General features: G+C 46.4%; 1 protein-coding gene across 17 annotated transcripts in view; it reads left to right on the top strand.

Moving 5' to 3' along the window:
• SLC1A2 (solute carrier family 1 member 2) overlaps positions 1-22952 on the top strand; it is a 138908-nt gene that overhangs the window by 80805 nt on the left and 35151 nt on the right. For 16 of the 17 annotated variants that reach the window (XM_070564792.1, XM_070564791.1, XM_070564793.1 and 13 more), the window contains 5 exons: positions 3441-3580; positions 5382-5534; positions 7360-7610; positions 12986-13154; positions 17507-17633. In XM_070564792.1, the coding sequence (XP_070420893.1) occupies positions 3451-3580; positions 5382-5534; positions 7360-7610; positions 12986-13154; positions 17507-17633 (830 nt within the window). In that variant the 5' untranslated portion in view covers positions 3441-3450. Of the gene's footprint in view, positions 1-2743; positions 2858-3440; positions 3581-5381; positions 5535-7359; positions 7611-12985; positions 13155-17506; positions 17634-22952 lie in introns of those variants that run through there. The other variant, XM_070564788.1, reaches the window with a different exon arrangement.

Below are 22952 nucleotides of genomic sequence, written 5' to 3'. Positions count from 1 at the left end.
TCACCCTCCTCCTAGCAGGTAGCTCCACTTGAAATGTATTTGTCCGTGTATTTGTTCTCCCACTAAAATGTACACTCCGTGAGAGCAGAGGCTTTGTCTGTTGTGTGTTTTGTGATATCTTTAGCACCCAGAACTGTGTAGGGCCTGTAATATGAGCCCGATGGAAATTTGTGGAACAAATCCAACAATAGTAAGAGGCTTGTTGAAGTGGCGTGCTGCCCGTCTATCCGTGGAAGGGCCTCATTCCCAGGAGAGAGCAAGGTGCCCTTTAGAGCTGCTTTCCAATACTTAATTTCTTTGAGCAAACATTTCCCCAAGGGAGCCTTTGGTCCCGGGGCTTAAAGAGCACAGTCCTGCTCCCTCAGGGTTTGCAGACTGTGGAGGATAGAGACATTTAAATTAAATCCATCCTTTAAGATCCAACTGGCATCAGCCCCTCCTGGGAATCCTTCTTGAACACGCTCCCTCCCCAAAGCCAGGTTAGGGACCGTTCTGCCCATTTCCCAGCGTCCTGTGCAGAGCTGTCTCCTGGACTGTATGTACAGCAGACAGACATCATACGATATGCTCTGTTTCCCCTTAAGAGCGAGGATTATACCTTCCTCATTACTGAGTGTAGTATCTGACACACAGCATTCGACGAACACCAGTTATCCTTTTATCACCACTGTTACTCTGTGCATTCCGTGCCCAGCATTTCTCTAGCTGTGTATGTGTGTCATCTCAGTTTACAAACTATCCGTTCTTCAGAGGACAAGGAAGGCATAGAAGCAGCTCTGTGTTACGTCATACAGTATTACATAGCGTTAGACTCTCTAATAGTCCCCTCCTCACGCTCTCCTGGTATGCTGGGGATGCAGCGACCACTTAAACTGGGATAGGATCTTTACAAAGAGTTCTTAGGGGGCTTCCTGTGCCCCCAGCTGCAAGCTGAGGCCCCGAAGCACTTTAGAAATTATTTTCCAAGTGCGGATGTCAGACACTCCTCTGAGCCCGGAGCTTGTGCTTGATTCCAAGAAGACTGAGGAAGTCACAAGCGTTCTCTCGATAAATACTTGTGGGCTCATGACATTTTGATGCTGCCGCTTTGATGTGGCTGTTTCGATTCAGGGCTTCAGGGACATTTTGTCATGGCCTGAAAAACCAAGCCACTAAACACGCAGCTAAGAAGTGCTCCTGGCCACACTGCTGGATCGGTGTGCACATTAACCTACCGTCTGTTTTCACTTTGAGATGGTTGCTTTGATGCCTGGCACTTTGGCTGCAGCGTACGGATCGTGCCAGCATGTTTGGTTTAAATGCCTGTTAGTCTCACTTAAATGCTAACCATGTGCCGGATTCTAACTCCGATGGCAGGAGGAATTCAAACGAAGCGAGAGGCAGGGGAGAACAATCTCAAGGGGATCGTAGGGTGAAGCCAAGGGCTGGCTCAGGAATACATTCACTGTTTCAGAACACATGTGACCTCCATTCTTTGTTGACCATTTCCTGGTTTAAAGTTTCAGATGACTGGCTAGAAAAATGTTTAAAAACATAAAAAGATCCCGATGCAAACATAGAAATATGGTCTATCCATGTTAAAAAGATCGTTTTGATCATTTTTCCCTGCTGTGTTGTGAAAAGAAGTTTTCTGTCTGTTTCACTTGGTGATGGGAGGGGGCGGTGTTCGTTGCTCGTGGTCGGAAAGGCCCTCGCACCTGCTGTGAGCACTCACGTCCTATTTTTCTTTCTGGACGGTCTGAGTGATCGTTAGCACACACATATGTCAGATGGTCAGAGAATGTCCCAAAACTAACTAGACGAGGAGAAAATTAGGCCATTAAGGGGAGAATAAGAAGTTTATATTTTGACTAGTATTTTCATCCGGCTATGCTACCAGACCATGCAACGTTGTTCCCAATTTTAAAGCATTTTGGTAGCAAGTATATTAAACAGCCTGTTGTGAAAAAGGAAGTAGTTGTATTTGGGTCCCTGGCCTTAATTCTGAGACTGGAAGTTAAGCGTGGTGTATTGTTGGAATGGTGGTGCCTTGGGTAGGTCCCCAGAGTTAAATGTCACCCTTGTCATGAACTTGATGAGTGTTGTGTGTCTGTCTCTTCTTCCCTGGAGAAAAGAACTACCCGGGCCAGACCCCGCCAGGCCCCTGCTATACGCTATCAGGTTTAATTTGCACAGGGCAGGCATCAAGTCCTTCTTTCTGCATCCCACACAGCTGGCAGGCGATGGAGTCAGGATCTGAAGGCTGGGTTCTTTGATTCTAAGACCCACGCTGTTTCCATTATAACCAGTGATTCCAAACCACTGGTCTTCCTGGTTCCAAAGGAAGACTTCTCCAGTCTGTGGTCAGAATATCTGGGCGAGGCTGACACATCACTCTCTTGGGAGGCATTGCCGTTTATCCAGAGACCGTGGCCTGTTTTTCCAAGTGTTAAAGATTTCTTTTCTTTTATCACATGATGGTGGTTGCTAATGGCAGCTAACAAAACTGTCCTAACTTGTCAAAGTAAAAAATTGGCCTCCCTGGGTCAATCCCCAAGCTTCAATATGAAATCTTAATGGCCTGGGAAATGACAAAGCTGGAAAAAGAGGCAGTGTACTCATTACCCTGGCCGGGGCTCCGTTGGCAGGCTGTCAGCACAGCTTGGGTTCATATGGGGTTGATCTGGCAAAGGGCTGGGCTGCCTCCATGAATGAAGGCAATCACGTGCTGCTTAAAGCCACACTTCTTGGAGGCTGAGGAGTGCGACTCCTGGGCAGTTCAACAGAGTCCTGATAGTTCAAGTGACCTTTGAAGAACCACAATGGATTGATTTTTTTTTTCATTAAAGTAGCTAAACCATCTTTTTCCAAAAGAGAGGTAAAACTTGGACTACCAGCGTTTACGACTTTTCTGTGTCCAGGATGGGGAAGGTTTGAGTTCAGAGGCATTTTAATTTAGCATGACTGAGGCTGTGACTCTCCTGACCGTAGATTATTCAAAAGTCACCTTTTTGCTGTTGATACAAGAATGAAAGAGCTCAGGTTTTGAACCCAGACACATCTGGGTTTGAATCTCCATTTCTTTTAGCCTTGAGACTGTGGGCAAGTCACTCTCTGTGGAATGGGGCACGAATACTTGCCTCCAGGAGTTATGTGGTGGGCAGCTCTTGGAAAAACCCTCCCACCGCCTGCGGTGTTCCTTTTCTTTACTGTGATGATAAAGATCAAAGGGATGGAAGCACCTGGCATGCAGGTGTTCAGGGTGTCCTAGTGTCCTGCCTGTGGGTGAGCTGGAATTCGGGGTCCCCTGAGTTGCTCTGGGTTTTATTTTCCTGCCCATGGTTCCAGATTCCCAACTGTGCCTGGAGGAGGCCAGTTTCATTTCGCACTACCTGAGCCCCTCCAACTGAACAGGGCAGGTGGCCAGCAGGCTCTAACCACTGCCTTCCCTTCTGTTTTAGTGCCAACAACATGCCCAAGCAGGTGGAAGTGCGAATGCACGACAGCCACCTCAGCGCAGAGGAGCCCAGGCACCGGCATCTGGGGCTGCGCTTGTGTGACAAGCTGAGGAAGAATCTCCTGCTCACGCTGACCGTGTTTGGTAGGTGCCCACCTGCCCCGCTTCTCTGGGTCTCTCCTGGCTCTGTGGGAAAGTGGGTTCTGGCAGCCAGCCCTCCCCCATGCTCTGCCTACGGCCTGGTTGGCCCAGGCACGGCTGCCTCGATGATATAATCTTCCCCTCACCTGCCCTAGCCATTTGTTTTCCTCCTTGCTTCTCAAACTTCAGTATGCATAGAAATTTCCTCCGAGTGTGCCAACATGCAGATTCCCAGGCCCTGCTTGCTTTGGGCCCTCGGGAACAAGGCCCTGGAATCTGCATCTTAACGAGTCTCTTAGGTGATTCCAAAGGAAGTGGTCACTGTACCACATTTAGGGAAATACCTGTATCAAGATAAAGACAACAGTTGCCCAAAACCCCACCAAGAGGGCTCCGAGGTCTAACCTTCTCCGAATGCCTCATTAACTTAGGTTCATTAGCACATCAGCTAGTGAGGTCAGTGTGGACGAGGCTTGTCCACACGCCTTGATCGCTCCAGCTCCATCTCGCAATTTTGCTCCCCTGCTTCAGGCCTCACTCAGGCCATGGGTATCCTTTGTGTGACTGTTAATACAATCTTGGTCTTAGGTTTTCCACCAGGGTTTATTCAAAATGGGGAAAATTGCAGTTTCTTGTAATTACAACCACACCCTTTCCTTTCTGGATCCCTCCCTCGTTCTACACACAGCTCTCAGGCTATACACAGAAGCAACGAGCAATTGTCTCTGCCCGCCCCTCCCCACACACACCCTCCCTTCCACTCCTTGAGCCAGTCATCTTGAATGTCAGTGGTCTGGCGTCAGGACTGGGAGCTTGCCCCAGCTGATTCACTGAATAGAAGGAGCCCACAAGAGTGGTGGAGTTTTCCCAGGGTTGCCCTCCACATAAGAAAATTTCATTCATCACAGGTCTTGAAGGAGCACGTTTTCTCATCTGTGGAAGAGAACAAGATCAGGCTTCCAGCCACGTTACTCCCTTTGCATCCCTGGAGTTAACACCATAGAGGCCATGTACCTAGGATCCCCCTCCTTTCCTTACAACCAGTGGTGCTATGACCTGATTTGTGGTTTCCACAAGCGTGGTTTAGTTTGGCTGCTGGTTTGGAGAGAATTGAAGTTTTTCTTGTGGAATCCCTGAGTACGTAAAGGGAGACGCTCCGGCCGGCATCTCTGCCCAAATTGTTTCCTTTAATATATTACGTATTTTTAGAGACCCTCCTTGATCTCTCATAAGATCAGCAAGTGTAAAGATTATGAAAGAGGACATAGAAGTAAAGGACAAAACTCCTAGAGTGTGGGCCACGGTGAAATAATTGGAAGCCGAAGAAAATAGAAGAAAAAAGGAAACTCCACCAGTTTGGTCCATCAGATGTTCCTATTATCTGATATTCAGTTAAAAAGGGCAGAAATGCATTAAGCAGCGTGCCGTGTGGCCAGGCCTAGGCTGGGAGGAGAAGCAATATCTGGCACTGTGTCTTATTTCTGATGACAATCTCTGACTCTACCGTGGACGATATCCTCAAAGCAGTTGGAGTCAAGTTGCCATGTCATACTTCCCGGAAAGCCTTGAGAAGGCTCTCCTTGCCTCTTCTAGTGCTGCCTTTTAGAATAGTTGGAGGTACAAAATATTCTTCCACTAGCCACCAAAATCAACTTCACTCATCTTGTGGTATTTTTGTTGCATAGTATTCATCATCTGATAATGGAGACATATGAGAAAGGTCAGTGTCACTGAAATAAGTCCCTGGAGCTATTTCTTTGACTAGGGCAAAAAATAAATTCATATTTTTCCCCCTTCCTTCTAGGTGTTGTCCTAGGGGCAGTGTGTGGAGGGCTTCTCCGCCTGGCATCTCCCATCCACCCAGATGTGGTGATGTTAATAGCCTTCCCGGGGGATATCCTCATGAGGATGCTGAAAATGCTCATTCTGCCTCTAATCATCTCCAGTTTAATCACAGGTGAGCCCAGCTCTGGTGCCCGGCCAGGGGGCGTGGACTCCTCCCCTGGGTTTTGGATTGACCGTAGAAACTCAGTTTGGTTGAATGAATGAATGAACGTGACCATCTGTGTCGTTTTACTCCAGAGCCTTGGTTTTCTGTCTCTAAAATGAGGATAATCAACCTTAAAAAGAAAGTTTGCCATCTATTGCTATATAGTCCATCTGCGTGTCTAGCAACAAAAAATGAAACAGCCACATGTTAGAAGTGATGATACCTGTAGTGATTTTCATTTTTAATGTATACTTTTTTCATTTCCTAAATTATATTTTGTTCAGGAAGTGATAACAAAGGTAATAAATAGAAAAGGAAATTTTCTCTTTACTATTTAATTGGGTGTAGAGGGAAGTGGGTATTAAAAATAAATGAAATACTAGACATGAAACCGTTCGAGTTTTTCAGAAGAAAGGTCCCCTTAATGTGCAGGTCATGTTCACTTGTTTTTGGCTGAAAGAATTATTTTCTTTGAAGGAATTATTTTTCCTTTCATGGACTTATCCTGCTAGTTTCCTCCTTACCAAATAATAATGTTTGGACAGGGTAAAAATTGGTGTAGTTCAGAGACAAACTCTGAGTTGAGAAGGAGAAGCTGGGCTTTGGTTTATATTTGGGTGTCAATAAGCTGGGTGACCTTGAGACAGTTGTCCTTCTGGACTGTGCACCTTATGACGGAAGTGACTCTGCTGACTCCAAGCGATCCAGATGCTCTGCCAGGTTGTTCCACAGTCTGCTAGATAGTTGACCAGAGAACCCAGTGACTGGAAGCCCTGGAACCCGGCGTCAGGAAGGTCCTATCATCCAGCCCAGATTGAGTGAAGCTGTGCTTTCGTCTTAAATGCTCCTTTCTAAACCAGAGAAAATGTTCCCTTCTGCCTATTTAACAGATGGGACATTGGCCATTCCGGTAAGGAAACCCAGCTTCCATTGGCTGGAATCAGACTTTAGCTTGTAAGGAGAAGAGGGTCATATATGGGTCAGCTTAATTCAGAAAAGTTGATATCAATGACTTCCTCCCTCACGGCAAAAAAGACCGATCCCCAGAAAGGGGTGCAGTCATTCTGTCTAGTAAAAGCAAGAACCGAAACCAGGAAGTAGAAAAATTGAAGAAACAACTGGAAAAAAACCCAATGAAGGCTGGAGTTTTTGTGACTTGCCTGGAATTTCCTCCAGTAATCACAGAGCCTCCGCGGGTGCTTTATGCACGTGTTCTCTGAGCCCTCCGCGAGGCTGGGAGATGTGGGTCTCCAACTCTTCACCTCAGGGAAATGAGAGGGCTGTGCGGAGAGCACTGTTCCTGGCTCTCAATTTCAAGGACCAGTGATGTGTTCAGAAGACGTTTTGAATACGTATGGCTAAGCTTTTTATTTTCCCAAGTGAGGACATTAAAACAAAATAATAAGTAAAGAACTAGCGTGTACCAGCACCTTCACTTCATAAAGAAAGGCTATCTTAACACCAAATAAGTGGGAAGGGCATAACCTCAGAATTAAACATCGAATATATTCAACTTTATTTTGGCTCACTCTTACAGAGCCAAAAAAGCAGTCAGTGACCAGTTTATAAACTCTGAACCAGGTGATCTCCATCTCTCCCCAGTTCCCTAGCATCTCAAAAATGTCCTTGGAAAATAGAATTGTAAACTGTAGGATTGACCAAATATTCCATAGGAGGAGGTTTAATTAACCATTAATGCGTTTCAGTCTAACGGGAAGTCAAGTTACAGGTGTTCAGAGATGGGTAATGAACAGAAACAGAATTAATCCTTCTGGATTTCTTTTCAACCCAGGTTTGTCGGGCCTGGATGCTAAGGCGAGTGGGCGCTTAGGCACGAGAGCCATGGTGTATTACATGTCCACGACCATTATCGCCGCGGTGCTGGGCGTCATCCTGGTCTTGGCCATCCACCCAGGGAACCCCAAACTCAAGAAGCAGCTGGGGCCTGGGAAGAAGAACGATGAAGTGTCCAGCCTGGATGCCTTCCTAGACCTTATTCGAAACCTCTTCCCCGAAAACCTGGTCCAAGCCTGTTTTCAACAGGTAAAGCAGAGTTCTCGTGTTCCTGCTTCCCTACGCTCCTGAGTTACCAAAGTGATAACTTGCAGACTGTTTCAATGAGCCAGCTCTGGGGAGCGATTTCTTTAATATTTCATTCTCTCTGTCTAGAGGTTGTTTGAGGTGTTCGGGGCAGGATTTGGGGATTGGAGTTGCGTGTTTCTTTTTAATCTTCCCTTTGTTTCCTCTCACTTAATATCTCTTTGCTCTGGGATCTTCCCTCTCTCTTGTTTCTTTTTTCTCTTCCCTTCTTTTTGGTTCCTGTCTCTGTTGTCCAAGGGCACATTTTTTTTTATTGTGGTCATAATAGCTTATAACATAGTGAGATTTCAGTGTACATTATTGTTTGTCATACACCATAGAAGTGTACCCCTGCACCCCCTGTGCCCACCCTCCACCCCCCCTTCCCCTTAACACTAATTTATTCTCTCCGTCTGTAAGTTTGTTTATCTTCCACATATGAGTGAAATCATATGGTGTTTGTCTTTCTCTGTCTGGCTTATTTCGCTTAAGATGATGCCCTCAAGTTTCATCCATATGGTTGTGAAGGGGACAATTTTGTCTTTTTTATGGCTGAGTAGTATTCCATTGTATATATACCACATCTTCTTTATCTGATCATCCATTGATGGGCACTTGGGTTGCTTCCATGTCTTGGCTATTGTGAATAAGGCTGCAGTGAACATAGGGGTGCATGAGTCTCTTTGAATTGTTGATTTCAAGTTCTTTGGATAGATACCCAGTAGTGGGATAGCTGGATCATATGGTATTTCCATTTTTAATTTTTTGAGAAATCTACATACTGTTTTCCACAGTGGCTGCACCAGTTTGCATTCCCACCAGCAGTGGATGAGGGTTCCCTTTTCTCTACATCCTCTCCAACATTTGCTGTTTTTTGTCTTGCTGATTATAGCCACAGGCACATTTTTATCACTTTTGCCCACAACCCTCTAGAATACCCAGCGAGTCTCCATCTCGGTGGTACAGCAAAACCACACGTGGTGTGTTTAAAAAATGCACATACCCTGCAGAATCAGGATCAGCAGGATGGGCCCAGGGGTGGTGTATTTTTCAAACTGTGAAGGTAATACATGAGGATTGTGGAAAGTTTAAATAGTATAGATACATATCAAGTAAAAATTCAAGTCCCCACTTCCTTTCCTTAGAGCTACCCATGCTGAGAATTTTGTTTCCTCCCATGTATTTTCTTTGCCACATGTACATGTGTATATGTGTATAATCTTTAAGAGAATTCAGCCCAAGCGATACTGCATGGCATACATTGTTACACCTTGCTTTTTCATTTAATGGTGTTTTAGCGTTCTCTCTCTCTCTTTCTTTTTCTTTCATGGTGCATAGTATTTCTAAAGGATACATTTTTAGAAGTTAAAATGTCCTACCAGAGAGTTTTATATTTTGAATTTGCCAGATGTTGCCAAATGGTCCTGTAAAAGCTTGTAGCAATGTATACTCCTACCAACTGCATACAGGCTTATATATATTTTAAAACCTTGTGATTTTCAAAAACAGATGGTTCTGCTGAGTGGAACCCATTAAGACAGCTGCCTAGGCCCCACTCACTAGCCTGTTGTCCAGCCCCAAGGCCAGTTTAGGTTAGAACCCACCTCAGTTCCCTTTAGACCGAGTGGGAGCTAAAAGGGCCGAGGAGCTTCCTCCAGCCATTTCCAGGGACTCACATGAGTGACCTTAGGAAACGGCTTGCTTAGGGGAAAAGTTTGTACTCCCAGCCGCCCTCCAGATGCAGTTGCCAACCACTGCGGAGCCCAAATTACTCTGGGTTGGGCTGTATTCTCTGATTTCCAGTGCCACTTTGGGGCACTTGTGGTGTGGAGCTATATTAAAGGAAGCCAGTCCCGGCGGCGGAAGATGCACTGGAGATGAATAGAAACAGGCTAGGAAAGGAGGCGCTGACTAGCTCTCTCTCTGTATAATGTGCTTGCCCCGCAGGCTGCTTAAAAAGGTGAATTTGCTTTCTTTGGGGTGATAGACAAAATTGGGAGCCAAGTCTATTCTTAACATTTTGGAGAGAGTATTCTGGAAGTGCAGCTGCTGGGAGCTGAGCTGGTAGAAGACTGGGGGTGGGTAACATGAGAGGCACAGGAGACGGACAGGTTTGGGCTTCCTGTCCGTGTCCGGTCACAACCGTGCTCCATGCAAGAAGGAGACCCCTGCGTCTCAGTCAGTAGGGCAGGACCAAGAAGAGGCAGGCAATTGGAGCTGATGCTCTGGTCTTGGACGGAGTTTTGATGGTGTCGCCCAGGCTCATGCTTGCTGACCTGTTTGGTCGATGGGCAATCTCTGCATACAGCTGCATATGGCAGGACGCCCTGTGTGCCATTAGAGTAGAGGACCGAGCTGCTCCCTCCCCACCTCGCTCTGCACCCGCAGCTTTACTGGCAAAATTCGTCTGAGGAGTGAGCCCTAGTGCCTCAGCTAAGCCTAGGGCCGAGGTCCCTTTGGGTTAGTTCAATCAGAGGAAAAGTAGTTTAGAATCTTTAGCTCAGGTGAGGGAGGGTGCAGATTCCTCAAGCCGGACTTCAGGCAGCCCAGAGGAAAGCATCTGAAACTAGTGCAATCCCTTGGGCTTAGGAGGACCTTGAAGAGGGTCCGAGACAGGGAACTGTTAGAGAGTGCCATCGTCTTACCAAAGAGAGGGAGCTGGAGAGATGCCTTCCTGTCATGGACAGCCAGAAGTGATTTCAAATAGCCTCTCAAGGGTGGAGGGTGCTTCACTACCAGAGATAGACACAGACATAAAGAGAAGGTGAGCTGTCCCCAGAGCGGCGGCTGTCTGGCCCAAGGGGGCGGGACCTATATCTTTAAGAGCAGGGAGACCTCTTGCTTGCTGCTCTGAACCAAAGTGAGTTTTCCAATAGAGCAACGGGCCTAAGGTGTGGCCTGACACATCTACTCAAGCCCAGTGACAGGGACCACATGGGGTCTCCTCTTCCAGGGAATCCAGTGCTGTGTTCGCTTCTTCAGCCGATGGCTTGTGTGTGCCTCCTGGGTGCCAGGCTCTCTGCTGTGCACAGCAGGCCGTGGGGACTGAGACGGTCGGGCTCCCTGACTGTGGAGCTCACTTACGTTGTGTGTGTCGGGGAGTGGGGGACGGTGATAGACCAGAACAAAAGTCAGGGAAACACACAAGATACTTAAAAATTAGGATAAATGTGCTCTGCGGGCTGGAGGCAGCATGACGGGCTAGGAAGTAGGTGGGGGAGACGTCCGAGCTGAGACAACAGGCGTCAGAATGAGCCAGGCTGAGATGAGCTGGGGGAAGAGCCCGAGAGGAGGCATGGCCTGCGGAGGTTGGCAGGTATTTGGTGTGTTCAGAGAAGGGAAGGGGGCGTGGAGGCAGTGGAGGAAGAACAGCCCAGCTCAGGCAGGACGTGGTAGGCCAGGGTCAGGCTTGGGTTCTTATTCTCAGAGGAAGGGAGATGACTGGTTTCCTCATTTTAAGAAATCAGTCTGGAACTATGGATATGCACAGAGCTCCAGATAGGTGTGCTTCCCTGGTGATTGCAGGTGGGCGGGAGGAGAGGCGGGCAGCTCAGGGCGCAGGCTTTGCTGGTCTACCGTGAGCGGCCATGGTGGCCTGGACTCTGGTGGATGGGGCTTGGCACCCAGATGGGGCTGTCCCACCCCAACAGGCTCTGAATGGAGAGCAGGCAGGGGACCAGGCCTGCGTTTCAGTATCCCTACCTTTTCGCTTTCACCTTAAGCCACTGGCCTGTGCTATTTGGAAGTCAGATTTTGGTGTCAAACATAACTCATTTTGAATCTTGCTTCAGCAACTAACTAGTGTCTGTCCTGCAGTTAGTTACTTAGCCCTGGGAGCCTTGAGGGGTTCCCGTGGACGTAAGAGGTAATAGATGTCAAGCGTGGCGCACCTAGCCTCCCACCTGATCCTGGCGGCCACCATTTACTTAGGCCCACGACCATCACTCCTATAAACGCAGGCCTTGGCTGCTTTAGCATTCTCAGGATAGGTCAACAGCTGGCTTCTGGGCCCCCTCTTTCCTGGGAGAATGCCTGTTGCTCACGGAAGCCTCTCTTCTGATCACTGCTGCGTTCTCTCTTCATGCCGACGTCGCCCAGACTGAGCGGTCCATACCTGCCCGTTCTCCACTCACACGCCCGGCGTGGGCTTCCTCCCTCCCAGCACAGGTGCCTGTGGCCAGGCTGGAACAGACAGTTCCCTGCCTCGCCTCTCCATCTCAGCGAGCTGGTCAGCTCTGCGTGGCTTACTCTTGGACCCAGCTACAACAGGTTTGGGTCCGCACAGTTTATCAAGCAGCGCAGGTGGTGGAAAGAACTCAGTGATGGTCAGGCCATCTGAGTTGAAGTCCCAGTTCTGCCAATAACTCTGTGGCATCTGACAAGTTGCTTGACTTTTCTCTACCTCCTCTTCCACGTCTAGTTGCGGTTCAGCTGTCTGTTGCCTACTCTGTGCTGGCACTGACGTTCTAGGATTCTGCATGAGTTCTATTTTAATGCCCTTGGAGGTAGTGTTTCTCTGGGCTGAGATGTAAGTTTTCACAGTGCTCTGCATGCAGGGTGCCTGGCACCTTTAAAAATAGGACGGCTGCCGCGGATGTCGAGGAAGAGCCTGAGAGGTTCTGGGGAGACCGTTTGCACAGAGATGGCTGAGGAACTTCGAGCAAGGCTTGGAATTACTGCCCAGAAGGAGCGGCTGTCTTCCCCTCTTACATTCGGATCTGAAATATAAGCCAGTGGCCCTGCCATGGTGGCTGCTGGCAGCTGGCACATCTGGCACCCAGAGGGAGATGCCCAGCACAGCCTGGATCTGGAAGGAGCCCAAATGAGAGTTGGTCTGTGAAGACTCTGCCCGACAGGAACCAGGCAGGAAGGAACAAAATAGGCGGGTTGTGAGGTGCTATCTGGCCCCCGCCAAGACCTTTGCCTTCCTGTTCTTGACCAGTTCCGGGGCCCATCACAAGGGGCCAGGAGGGTCCTCCAACTAGGCTCACAGTTATGAAGAGCGTCCATGATGGACGTCGACATCAGAGAATGAAAGAAGCAGAAATCCATCTCCCAACTTGAAGCTCGCGTCGCGTTACTGGATCACGCATTACAAATAAATGTTATAAATCTTGTAATTATCATGCGAGGAGGACAGTCATCTCCCACTGTGTTTGTGCAACAAAACATCACCTTGTCAAGCAGAAACATAAAATATTCCTTAATTTTCATAACTTTGTTTTGATATTTCTTAATTATTTTTTAATATCCTGGGATCTTTAAAATATGTAAGCCGCCAGGCTTTTCGTGACTTTTAGACCAAAGCTCATCTTTATTTTTCCCCCCCTCTCCATTAGATTCAAACAGTGACGAAGAAAGTCCTCGTGGCGCCTCCGGCAGATGAGGAGGGCAATGCCACTAATGCTGTCATCTCCCTGTTGAACGAGACGGTGACAGAGACACCTGAGGAAACAAACGTGATTATCAAGAAGGGCCTGGAGTTCAAGGACGGCATGAATGTCTTAGGTGGGCAACCTGGTGTTCCTCTCCCTGGTGGAGGCGCCTCAGCTTCCTCAGCAACGGCCAGCCTTCCCTGCATCTCAGCACCTCGGCATCCCTCACTCCCTTCTCAGAAAGCCGATTGCTCTGCTGTCCTCTAGGTGGAGCAGGAGGCTCTCTCTGGGGAGGGTCACTGGGACTGACAGCTGAGAGATGAAGGAAGAGGGAGATGGGCAGGAGCGAGACCATGAGGGGACATCACAGCTCAAGCTCGGTTATGGGAAAAGAGAGGGGATTCACATTCATCAGGCGCGTGCCCTGACTTTCTGTGTGGCACTGGCAAGTCACTTTCTCAGACCCCATTTCGTAACGTTACACATCCTGTTCTTTTATTTCTCAAGCATTTTTTTTGAGCTGCCCTTGTGTACCAGTGCTGTGCTGTGCATGGAGGAGCCCCACCCCAGCTCTCACAGTCTGTAAACAAATGCAGTGCTGTCAGGAGCATAAGGCATTAGCATTGGTGTCAAAAGGAGCTTATCAAAGGAGATTATTTTGTGTAATTTCCTGGGATTCCAGTGAATCCTTTCCCCTAGACTGGAGCCTTCTTAGCATGCCATCCCAGAGGTTCTTTGGCTCTGCAGTTGGACAGACCTGGGCTTGGATCCTTTATGGACCACTCGCTGGTTATTTAACTGTAGGCAAGTTGCTTCACTTCTCTGAGCCTCATTTGTCAAGTGGGGATGAGATTGGCATTTCTCTTGTAGATCATTATGAGGATTAAATGATACACGCCATATGCTCTATTCGCATGAGCTACTATCATTATTAAAAGTGAGAGGAGAGCTGAGGGGCTCAATCAGAAAACACCCCCAATGGAGGATGGAGACTCGCCATCATGTAGGTGACTCCAATTTTCCCAGTTCTCTCCCCACCCACCCCCTTGGTCCACTCCCCACCATAACCCTCATCCACCATTAGAATGGTGTCCCCAAGACAAGAAAGAGGGATATTTGGCCATAAGCTGGGAGACATGGGGAATCTGGGTGGAAGAAGTATGTTGACCTATGGAAGCAAGATTTCTAAGGATTTGAATGAGAGCTGTTTAGAAATGGATGAGCTCAGTGATCCTTCCACTTTGCCCTCAAGGAGGTTAAATGCCCTGGTCTCCTTAGTAGGGTTGTCAGATAAAATACAGGATGTCCAGTCTCAACTATTGCATGGGACATACTTATGCTAAAAAAGTTATTCATTGTTTATCTGAAATTCAAAAACTTAACTGGTATCCTGTTTTGTTCTAAATTTGATAAACTTGCCCCTTACTCATCCAGAATGGTGGAGAGAAAGAGGTAGAGGGAGCAGGATTGCCTAGCCACTGAAAAATGGAAGCTTTATGAAGCTTTATTGGAGGATCGTTTTGTCTGGCCCAGCAGGAAGCAGGTTGGGTGAGTGGGAGTGAGGAAGGAGATAAGCTGATTAGGCTGCCAGGCAATGGGAGATCAATAAACACTGCTGACAATCAGTGGGAGGTGAGAGGAGGAAGGAGAAAGTGGGAGAGCTCCTCTGAGAAGGAGGGATTGCAGATATCCTCGGCATCCACCCCTGAGTGGCTCTTCTCCTCCACTGGCCAGATACCCACAACCCTTTCAGGGCCTTCCCAACTCCCCTTGGGCTCTTTGCGCAGGTCATAACGAAAAATCCAATCCGCGAAGTCAAAGTGGCCCCACAGTCTTCTTCACACTCTGGGGAAGGTTGAGGCCATGAGTAATGGGGCCAAGGCTTTGGGGTGAATCATTCGGAAGACTTTTGAGGTCGTTTCCAGAGTCTTGGTGGATTCTGGGAAGTCACATGATCTTTGGCTGTACTGGGGAGTTTCAACACAACTCACTACTCTTTCAACCCTAATGACCAAGTCTAAGAGGGCTTTGTTCAAATGAAACACCCCTGATCTGGTGAGTGAGTTCTATGAGGTGATGTTTATAGAGGAAATGACAAGCTGGACATGAGTTTCCAAGTGCAGATGGCAACTCTGGAAAGCCAAGGGAAGTTAGACTGTTGAGAAACTTCCCATTTACAAATCATGGCTGCAATAAGGTTCTTTCCATGGTCTTCCAAGGGTGGAGATGGTGGCTTTTTTGTTTTTACTTTTGGCTTTGGAAAGTCCCGAGGATCAAACGTTGCAATGTGAAGATAAAGCCCTAGCCTCCCACTTCTTTAAGGACTCATTTCTTTCCCCAAAAATCCTCAGACCCACTTCTGGGTTCCACCCTAATTCCAACTGCTTAAATCAACTCCTGCTAGAGATTTCCCCTTTCAGTATCTCTCTATTGTCCTGATAGACGCGGCCAGTTTCTGCAGACGCTGAGATGGGAGATTTTTTATTACTGTTCTTTGGGACTTTGAGACCTTGCACATTTTTTCTTAAAATTTCCAAATGAAATTAACCAAGTAACACTAGCTATTCTTGGCCAGAATGTTCACAGATTATTTCTCACGACACTCCTAGAAAATTCCTCGCCTTGGGCTGAGAGCAGGGCTTTGGAATAGCCTGGATGTGATGTCATATGTTACTGCAGAACTGGGCCACTCTCTCTCAGATCCAATTCTGACTAAACCTTTGCCTGTCCTGGGCTAAAAACTCACTTGTAAGTCACTTGTCAATCTTTCTGGCCAGGAGCTGAAAAGGGAAAATATTAAATACCAAGGATTAACAGTCCTGAGGGCAAGTGCTGGATTCTTTCTGCTAAAGAGAGAAAGGGTCCTGTGAAGGGTAGTGAACAGTCTGGGTTATTATGGGCTTGGTGTGGGGAGGCGAGTGGTTTTGGTGAATAGGGAAAAGGCATAATCAGAAATTCGGAGAGGAAGCACTCTCTGCTTAGAGAATCAAATTATAAAGCTGTGTTTACTGATGTAGCCCAAGACTCCAAACATAACTGGACACAGAGGAAACTGGATGTAATAGGGAGGGACTGGAAATGAGGCACTGCCAAACCGGGACAGGGTGGATGTGGGGACAAGGAGGGAGAGAGGGAAGAGAGGATGCTCCATACTGCAGTTCAGAGAAAAGGCAGATGGGCAAGCAGTCTTGTAGCCAAAGAGACAGGTACAGTGATATGTAGTCCATGTAAGTAGAAAAAGTCAGAGCCTCAGGACTGACAATAGTGGGTCGGGGTGGGGAGGCCCATGGGACCGGTAATCAGAGATTCGGACAGCCCCCAGGCAGTATTGGGGATGTCTGTTAGCCATGTAGTGCACCCCAGTCCCTCGGCAGGTCTGGGTGAGACTCCCGTCCGGGAGGTGAGACACTGAGGGAAAAAGGGGTGATGGCAAGAGAGACTCTTCTGGGCAGAAAGAAGCCAGGCCTAGCCGTGGAGGAACTAGAGTGTAAGGCAGCCTCCCAGACGGATGCCCAGATGCAGGGAATGCGGCAAAAGCCAAGAGAGAGATGAGACCCAAGGCGGGTGTTGGAGTTGGTCCAGCACTTGGGCAGTTTGATGTTGACGTCAAGGTGGAGACAGAGCTCCTCATATCCTTCCGGCCTGGGCTTGGGGTTGACCCTGGAGGCTGAGGGGGACTGGATTTACATGGAAGTCACGGGATGTCAAGTGAAGGGAGAACAAGTCTGAGGGGCCGGGAAGTGGTAAAAGCTATGTTCTCTTTATTCTTCTGAAAAAATGAAAAAGAGAAGCCTTCTAACCATGTTGACCATGAAAAGAATTGTGATAAATTAATAAATAATAGGTTAAATCCAAACAAACTGGGTCTATTGGGATTTCCCAACTGTTCCGGATTTTGCATTGCTTTCCATTTGATGTTTCAACATTCCTCCTGCCTCTCACATTAGGCAAGTAGCAATAAAAAAATAATTTTATGTTTAGGATTTTTCTAGAGTGAAACATTCCACCCAGGGATGGATAACACCAAAGCAATATAGCCTCAGCCCTGGCAGAGATTTTACTGGCTAATTGGTCTCTGCTATTCAAATATTGGCTCCAAAGGTTGCGTGATAATCCCCAAGTCCCAACAAGCCTGCCTGCGTTAATCTGTGTACTAACGGAATCTGCTCACACATGCTCTCCTAAGTGAGGACGAGGAAGAAGAGAGCACTTTTTCGTTTGGAATGAAAATGAGTTCATTTTCTTCAAGAAACTAGCAGTGCTCCAGTCCAACTTGCTTGTGTGAAAAATGTTAAGGAAAGCCATAATTATCCTGGGGAAAGGCACTTTCAGTGTGAAATAGAATGCTTTTGTCTTTTAATGGCTGATTCATGGGATAACAGGCAGTGAGAACATGGCGCCATACATGGGGAATGGTAAAGAAGGCCGGAGAAGAAACACCTACTTTATAATCTGTCCTTCTGTGTAATGTGATTCACCCAACAGGTCTGATAGGATTTTTCATTGCTTTTGGCATCGCCATGGGGAAGATGGGTGAGCAGGCCAAGCTGATGGTGGAATTCTTCAACATCTTGAATGAGATCGTCATGAAGTTAGTGATCATGATCATGTGGTAAGTAGGCTAGCTCTTACTTCACTGTGGTGCGGGGGTGAGAAGGTCTTGGGGTACCCAGAGGATACTGGAGCCCTCCTAGTAGGAAAGGGCGGGTGGGTGTGGACCAAATACATTCTCTTTTTTGGAGCTTCTCCTAGAAAATGGATCAGAAAACTATGGCCCGTGAGCCAAATCCTATCCACCAAGTGTTCTGCATGGACTGGGAGTTATGTAGGGGTTTTATGTTTTTATGTTGCTGGAAAAATATCAAAGGAAGAATCTTATTCCACAACACATAAAAATGATATGAAATTCACATTCGGTGCTCAAATACAGCTTTATGGGCACACAGCCACACCGTTTGTTCTCTTATTGTCCGGGGGTGCTTTTGTGCTAAATGGCAGAGTTGAGTAGTTCTGACCAAAACCGTGTAGCCCGCAAAGCCTAAAATATTTACTCTTTGGCCCTTTATATACAAAGTTCGCTGATTCGTGTCCTGAAAGAAAAAAAAAGACAGAGAGACAAGCTGGAAAAACCAATCAGTAACACTGAAGCTGAGCAGGAGCAGGAAAAAGTCAAGTAAACCCAAGAGAGTAGGGATCTGGCGTGACCCAGGGTGCGTGGAAGAACCACGGCTCCCATATTCTGGTGTCCCAAAGCAATGCTTCTTAGATCTGGGTCGCTCATGACTCATAGAGAAGAAAACAGAGGCCATTCTCAGGCCATGCAAGCAAAAGTGAAATCGAGGTGTGTTAGAACTATAAGAGCTCTTGTGAGTGGGGTCCCAGCCTCTCGTTTTACAGAAGAGAAAACTCTCGTCTAGAGACACTAACTCTTGATTCTTTATCATCGTGATCATTATAATAATAGAAGCTATCATTTATCGATTTCCTTTTATCTGCCAAGAGCCATGATAAGTGCGTAACATCCATCAAATGGAATCCCAACAACGTGCAGAGATGGTATTATTATTCCCATTTTACAGAAAAGGCAACTGAGGCTCGTAGAGGTGAATTAACTTACCTATGATTATATAGCTAGAGAGAGAGAAAAACTGGAGTTCATACTGATATCAAAATCCTTGATGCGTAAGTGGGTGGGATTTTTTGTGTGAATCATGTAAGCAGTGTTGTCTCCATTTCCTGTGTGTTTGTGGTCAGTGGTTCTGAAATCCAGGGTAGCCCAGGAGAGCACGAGTCTCCACTCCTTTCATCAAGGAGGCTGTGTGCCTTCAGTCACTGGAAACTTCTAGTGTTTTTACATGCATTTGTTTCAGACCCCTATGATGGTCCTGTATGCCTGCCTAGGAAAAAAAAAAAAAACGTTATTAGACCAAACCACATCTGTGTTCTTTTTGCCACAGGCATTCTGGGTTACAGATTCCCCGTGTCTGCATCTTCCTGTCCTACCCTTCTTCCTCTCTCCTCCTCTGATCTTCTTCCACTTCTGTGTGGTGACTTCCACTGAAATCCTTCCTTCTTTCTCTCTACTTCCTTTCTTTGACCCCCGCTTTCACCTTACCAGCCAGAAATCTATTATTTTTTTCATCACCACAAAACCTAAGCTAGTGATGTGCCTATAGTAAGTTCTTACTAAAACTTCAGGAATGAGTGAGCTAGCTGAAGGCCCCAGGGTCTGAATCAGGAAGATGTTCCTCCTGAGTTCATGAACTATATTTAATAGACCTGGCTTGTCCAGATCGTTGCTTAATTGTACTTATAAAACCTAGAAAAGATGCTAATAAAATAATGCGTTCTTCTCGATTATTGGACTGATTCTTCAACTTCCCAGGCAATACTAGATTTCTGAATATTTCTTTTGTGTGAAGAGTTAAAGTCACACACATAGTGATGCTGTAAAAAATATGTTTAAAGTCTTTCAGATCTGTTGTGAGCCTGCTGAGAGTTTAATAAATGATAATACATAAAGCAGAATAGGCCTCCTGCCATGAAACATTAGGATCTACTCTTGTGTCCTAGAATTTCTAGCAGAGTGAGCATCCTTGCTCTAAATGTGCAGTGCACATTTCTGCATGATGATGCCAGTGATGTGGCAATATATGCAAGTTTCTTCTTTCATCTGCACCAAGGTCATTTCCTCTGAGCCCTTGATGGGAAGGGAATCTTCTAGGAAATCAAATGAGTCATGGGATAAAGTGTAGCCTCCCTTCTCCCCAGGGTTGGAGGGTAGTGTGGATCAAGAAGTTTCCTATACAATGAATGAAAACTCCTAAAGATTTAGCCTCATATCCCGGGAGTGGAGAGCAACTGTGAGTCAGGAATGAGACCTACGGAAGGATTTCTGACAGCTGTTCAGTTACCTCATGCAGGCAGACAGTCAGAAGGGTGTTACACGAGAGGAGAGGCCAAGTCCACACATTTCTGTCATTCTTTAGCTGCCTTGTCAGCATCAACATTTGATAACGATGTGTGTGAGAAGGTTCTGGATAAAACTGCCAACCATTCTTCAATGGACTCCTCAAAGCTTAAAAAATCAGGGTTCTTTTGTATTCTTCTCCATGTGGTAGTAAGAGTAGGAATAATGGAAATATAGCATTGAGATTGTTATTATTCTAATAATTATCATTGTTAAATTGTAACTTAGAGTTATTAAATTCTTGCTGTATACTCAGTATTATTTCAGTTACCATGCTCTACTTGTTTGTTATTCAAGAGATAATTACTATTTTCATTATACTTATTATTAAATCATAAGTAAGATTTACCAAGTTCCTGCTATATGCTTAATACTATTCCAATTACTTTACCTGCAGTAACTCATTTATTCCTCACAATAGCACCTAGCAAAATAGGTACTTTTGTTAGCCCTGTTTTCCAGATGAGGAAACTAGGCACAGAGGTTAACTTGCCCAGTGTGGCACAGCCTAAGTAACAGGAGTTGTATGGAATTGTGTCTAACACAACTTCTGTCTAACTTCAGCCTGGACTGAATCCAGGATCCTCCTATTACTAGCTTTAGGTAAGTAAGGCATACTCTAAACCCCAACATCCTGATCTGTAAAATGGGTTCATCATAGAATCCATGCCATAGGGTCGCTGTGAGGATTAGGTGAAATTCTGACCAGTAGTCACAGAGCATTCTCTATGTGTCAGGCCCTGTCCAAGCACTTCACCGGAATTAGTATTATTGTTGTTATTTTGTGACTATCATTACTATCATCAACTCAACCCTTTGTTTCTTCATGTTCATTAATTCTTTAAGAAGCCTACATAGGCCTCTGATTCATCAAAAAAAGAAAAACCCTAATTTTAGTGTGATTTTCATATCCTCATTTTCTGCAAAGTTCTTAAAAACATTTCTTTTCATAATCTAAAAACTTAAACAGAAAGTAAAACTTTTTATAATCTAATCACTATAGGAACATAAAACGAGAAGTGAACTCTCTGCCCACTCTTCCAATTCTCCCTCTCAGTTAACCCACCACCACCATCCATCCACCCACCCACCCACCCACCCATCCATCCATTCATCCATCCATCCATCCATCCATCCATCCATCCACCTTCCTTCCTTCCATCCACCCATCCATCCTTCCTTCCTTCTTTCCTTCCTTCCTTCCTTCCTTCCTTCCATCCACCCATCCATCCTTCCTTCCTTCTTTCCTTCCTTCCTTCCTTCCTTCCATCTATCCATCCATCCATCTATCCATCCTTCCATCCATCCATCCATCATTCCATTCTTTCACTCTATAAATATTTTTTGAGTATGCCTTCTGTGTCAGTAACAATTTGAGGCACTGGTGATACAATGGTGAATAAGACAGAGTAAGATTCCTGTCCTCATGGAGTTTACATTCTAGTGATAGGAGAGAGGGAAAAATTAAAGGAAGCAAATAAGAACTGAGAGAGTAAGCAGTGCTACAAAGTCAAATAACAGGAAAGGGCATAGAGAGTGATGGGTGGATGGAAGTAGGGAGTGAACTCTATCAGGAGGGACGAGGGGAGGGCTGTCTGGGAAAGTGACTTTTGAGGAAGACCTGAAGAATGAGAGAGAGGCAGCTCCGTGAAGAATTGAGAGGGGCATTTTCCAGGGGAGGAAGCAGCAAGTGACAGGTTTTTGAGGGTCAGAATGAGGGTCTGGAGTGCGGTTGGTCGGTGAGGGAGGGATGGAAGGCCGTGAAGTTGGAGAGGTGGGCAAGAGGCAGATCCCACAGGCCTCTGTGATGAGTTGGAGTTTTATTTATTTGCAAAAGGAAGTCCCTGGAGGGTTACCAAGCCTGGAGACTCTACAAACTGATTTTCACTCCATCCTGATGAAAAGTTCTGATCCACATATGGTAACTCTCAGCAAAAGTCACTCCTTGGATAGCCAGAACACCTTTCCCTAGCTGGACTGGAACAAATGGAGATTTGTGTTGCTTCCAGAGCCAAAGTACAGACAGCACCTTTAGGTAACTCTTGGGGTGTGTGTTTAAGTCTTTATTGACAGACTTTTCCAATTCTGAGTTCTCTTGGGATCCATCACAAACTGGTAGGCTGGCGTTGCTGTTGGAAACGTGTGCAACTGAACCAAAGTGGCTTTAGGGCAGGACTGAGGAAGTCCCTCCACTTACCTCCATTCCAAGCATTTGTCCCACAATCTGTCCTGTGCCTAAAAGTCCTGAATTAACTATTTTAGTGGGTTAAAACCAAAGGCCTTAATTGGAGATAAAGTAAATGGTTTCCAAAGGCTAACCTAGTAATATCTACATTTTTTCAGTTGCAGATCATATTTTATTCCTCAAAACACTGATTTCCAAACACATCAGAATTACCTGGGAAACTTGTTTAAAATATAAATGCCCCAAGGCTAGCTCCAGGAAATTCTAACTCAATAGGCATGTGGCGGCCCGGGGAGTCCATGTTGTTACCAGGCAGATCAAGTGAGTCTGAAGCGCGTGTCTATGAATGCACAGAAACACTGACTGAATTCTGCGTATGCTAAGTGCTGTGTTTAAATTTGTGATTTTGGAGTAGAGAGCAGACCTGGGAGGGGCATCTTGGTGGGAACCTTAGGATGATAAGGACTGTGAGTGGAGGCAAGAATGGATGGTACAACAGTAAGAAAAAGATACAGCAGCCCAGTCCTGGATGAATCAGTGGCTTTGAAAGCAGTGCCTAGAGCTGAGGACACAACCAGTCTCAGGGCAGCATGGAAGCCATTCCCTCCCCATAGCTTTATAGTCGTGTCCTTCTGATTTGGAAACTGGGCCAACAATTACTGAGCATCGCTTGGCTTCAGAACGCTCACTGGAGCCCTCAGCCTCTTTATGCTCTTTGGTTCATGGCTTTGTTTGTTTGTTTCACCTCAGAAGCTTTGAATGGTGACCTTGGACCC

This window comes from Equus przewalskii, chromosome 11 (assembly GCF_037783145.1).
Source record: "Equus przewalskii isolate Varuska chromosome 11, EquPr2, whole genome shotgun sequence".
NCBI lineage: Eukaryota > Metazoa > Chordata > Mammalia > Perissodactyla > Equidae > Equus > Equus przewalskii.
This window is presented reverse-complemented; position numbering and strand designations above follow the sequence as displayed.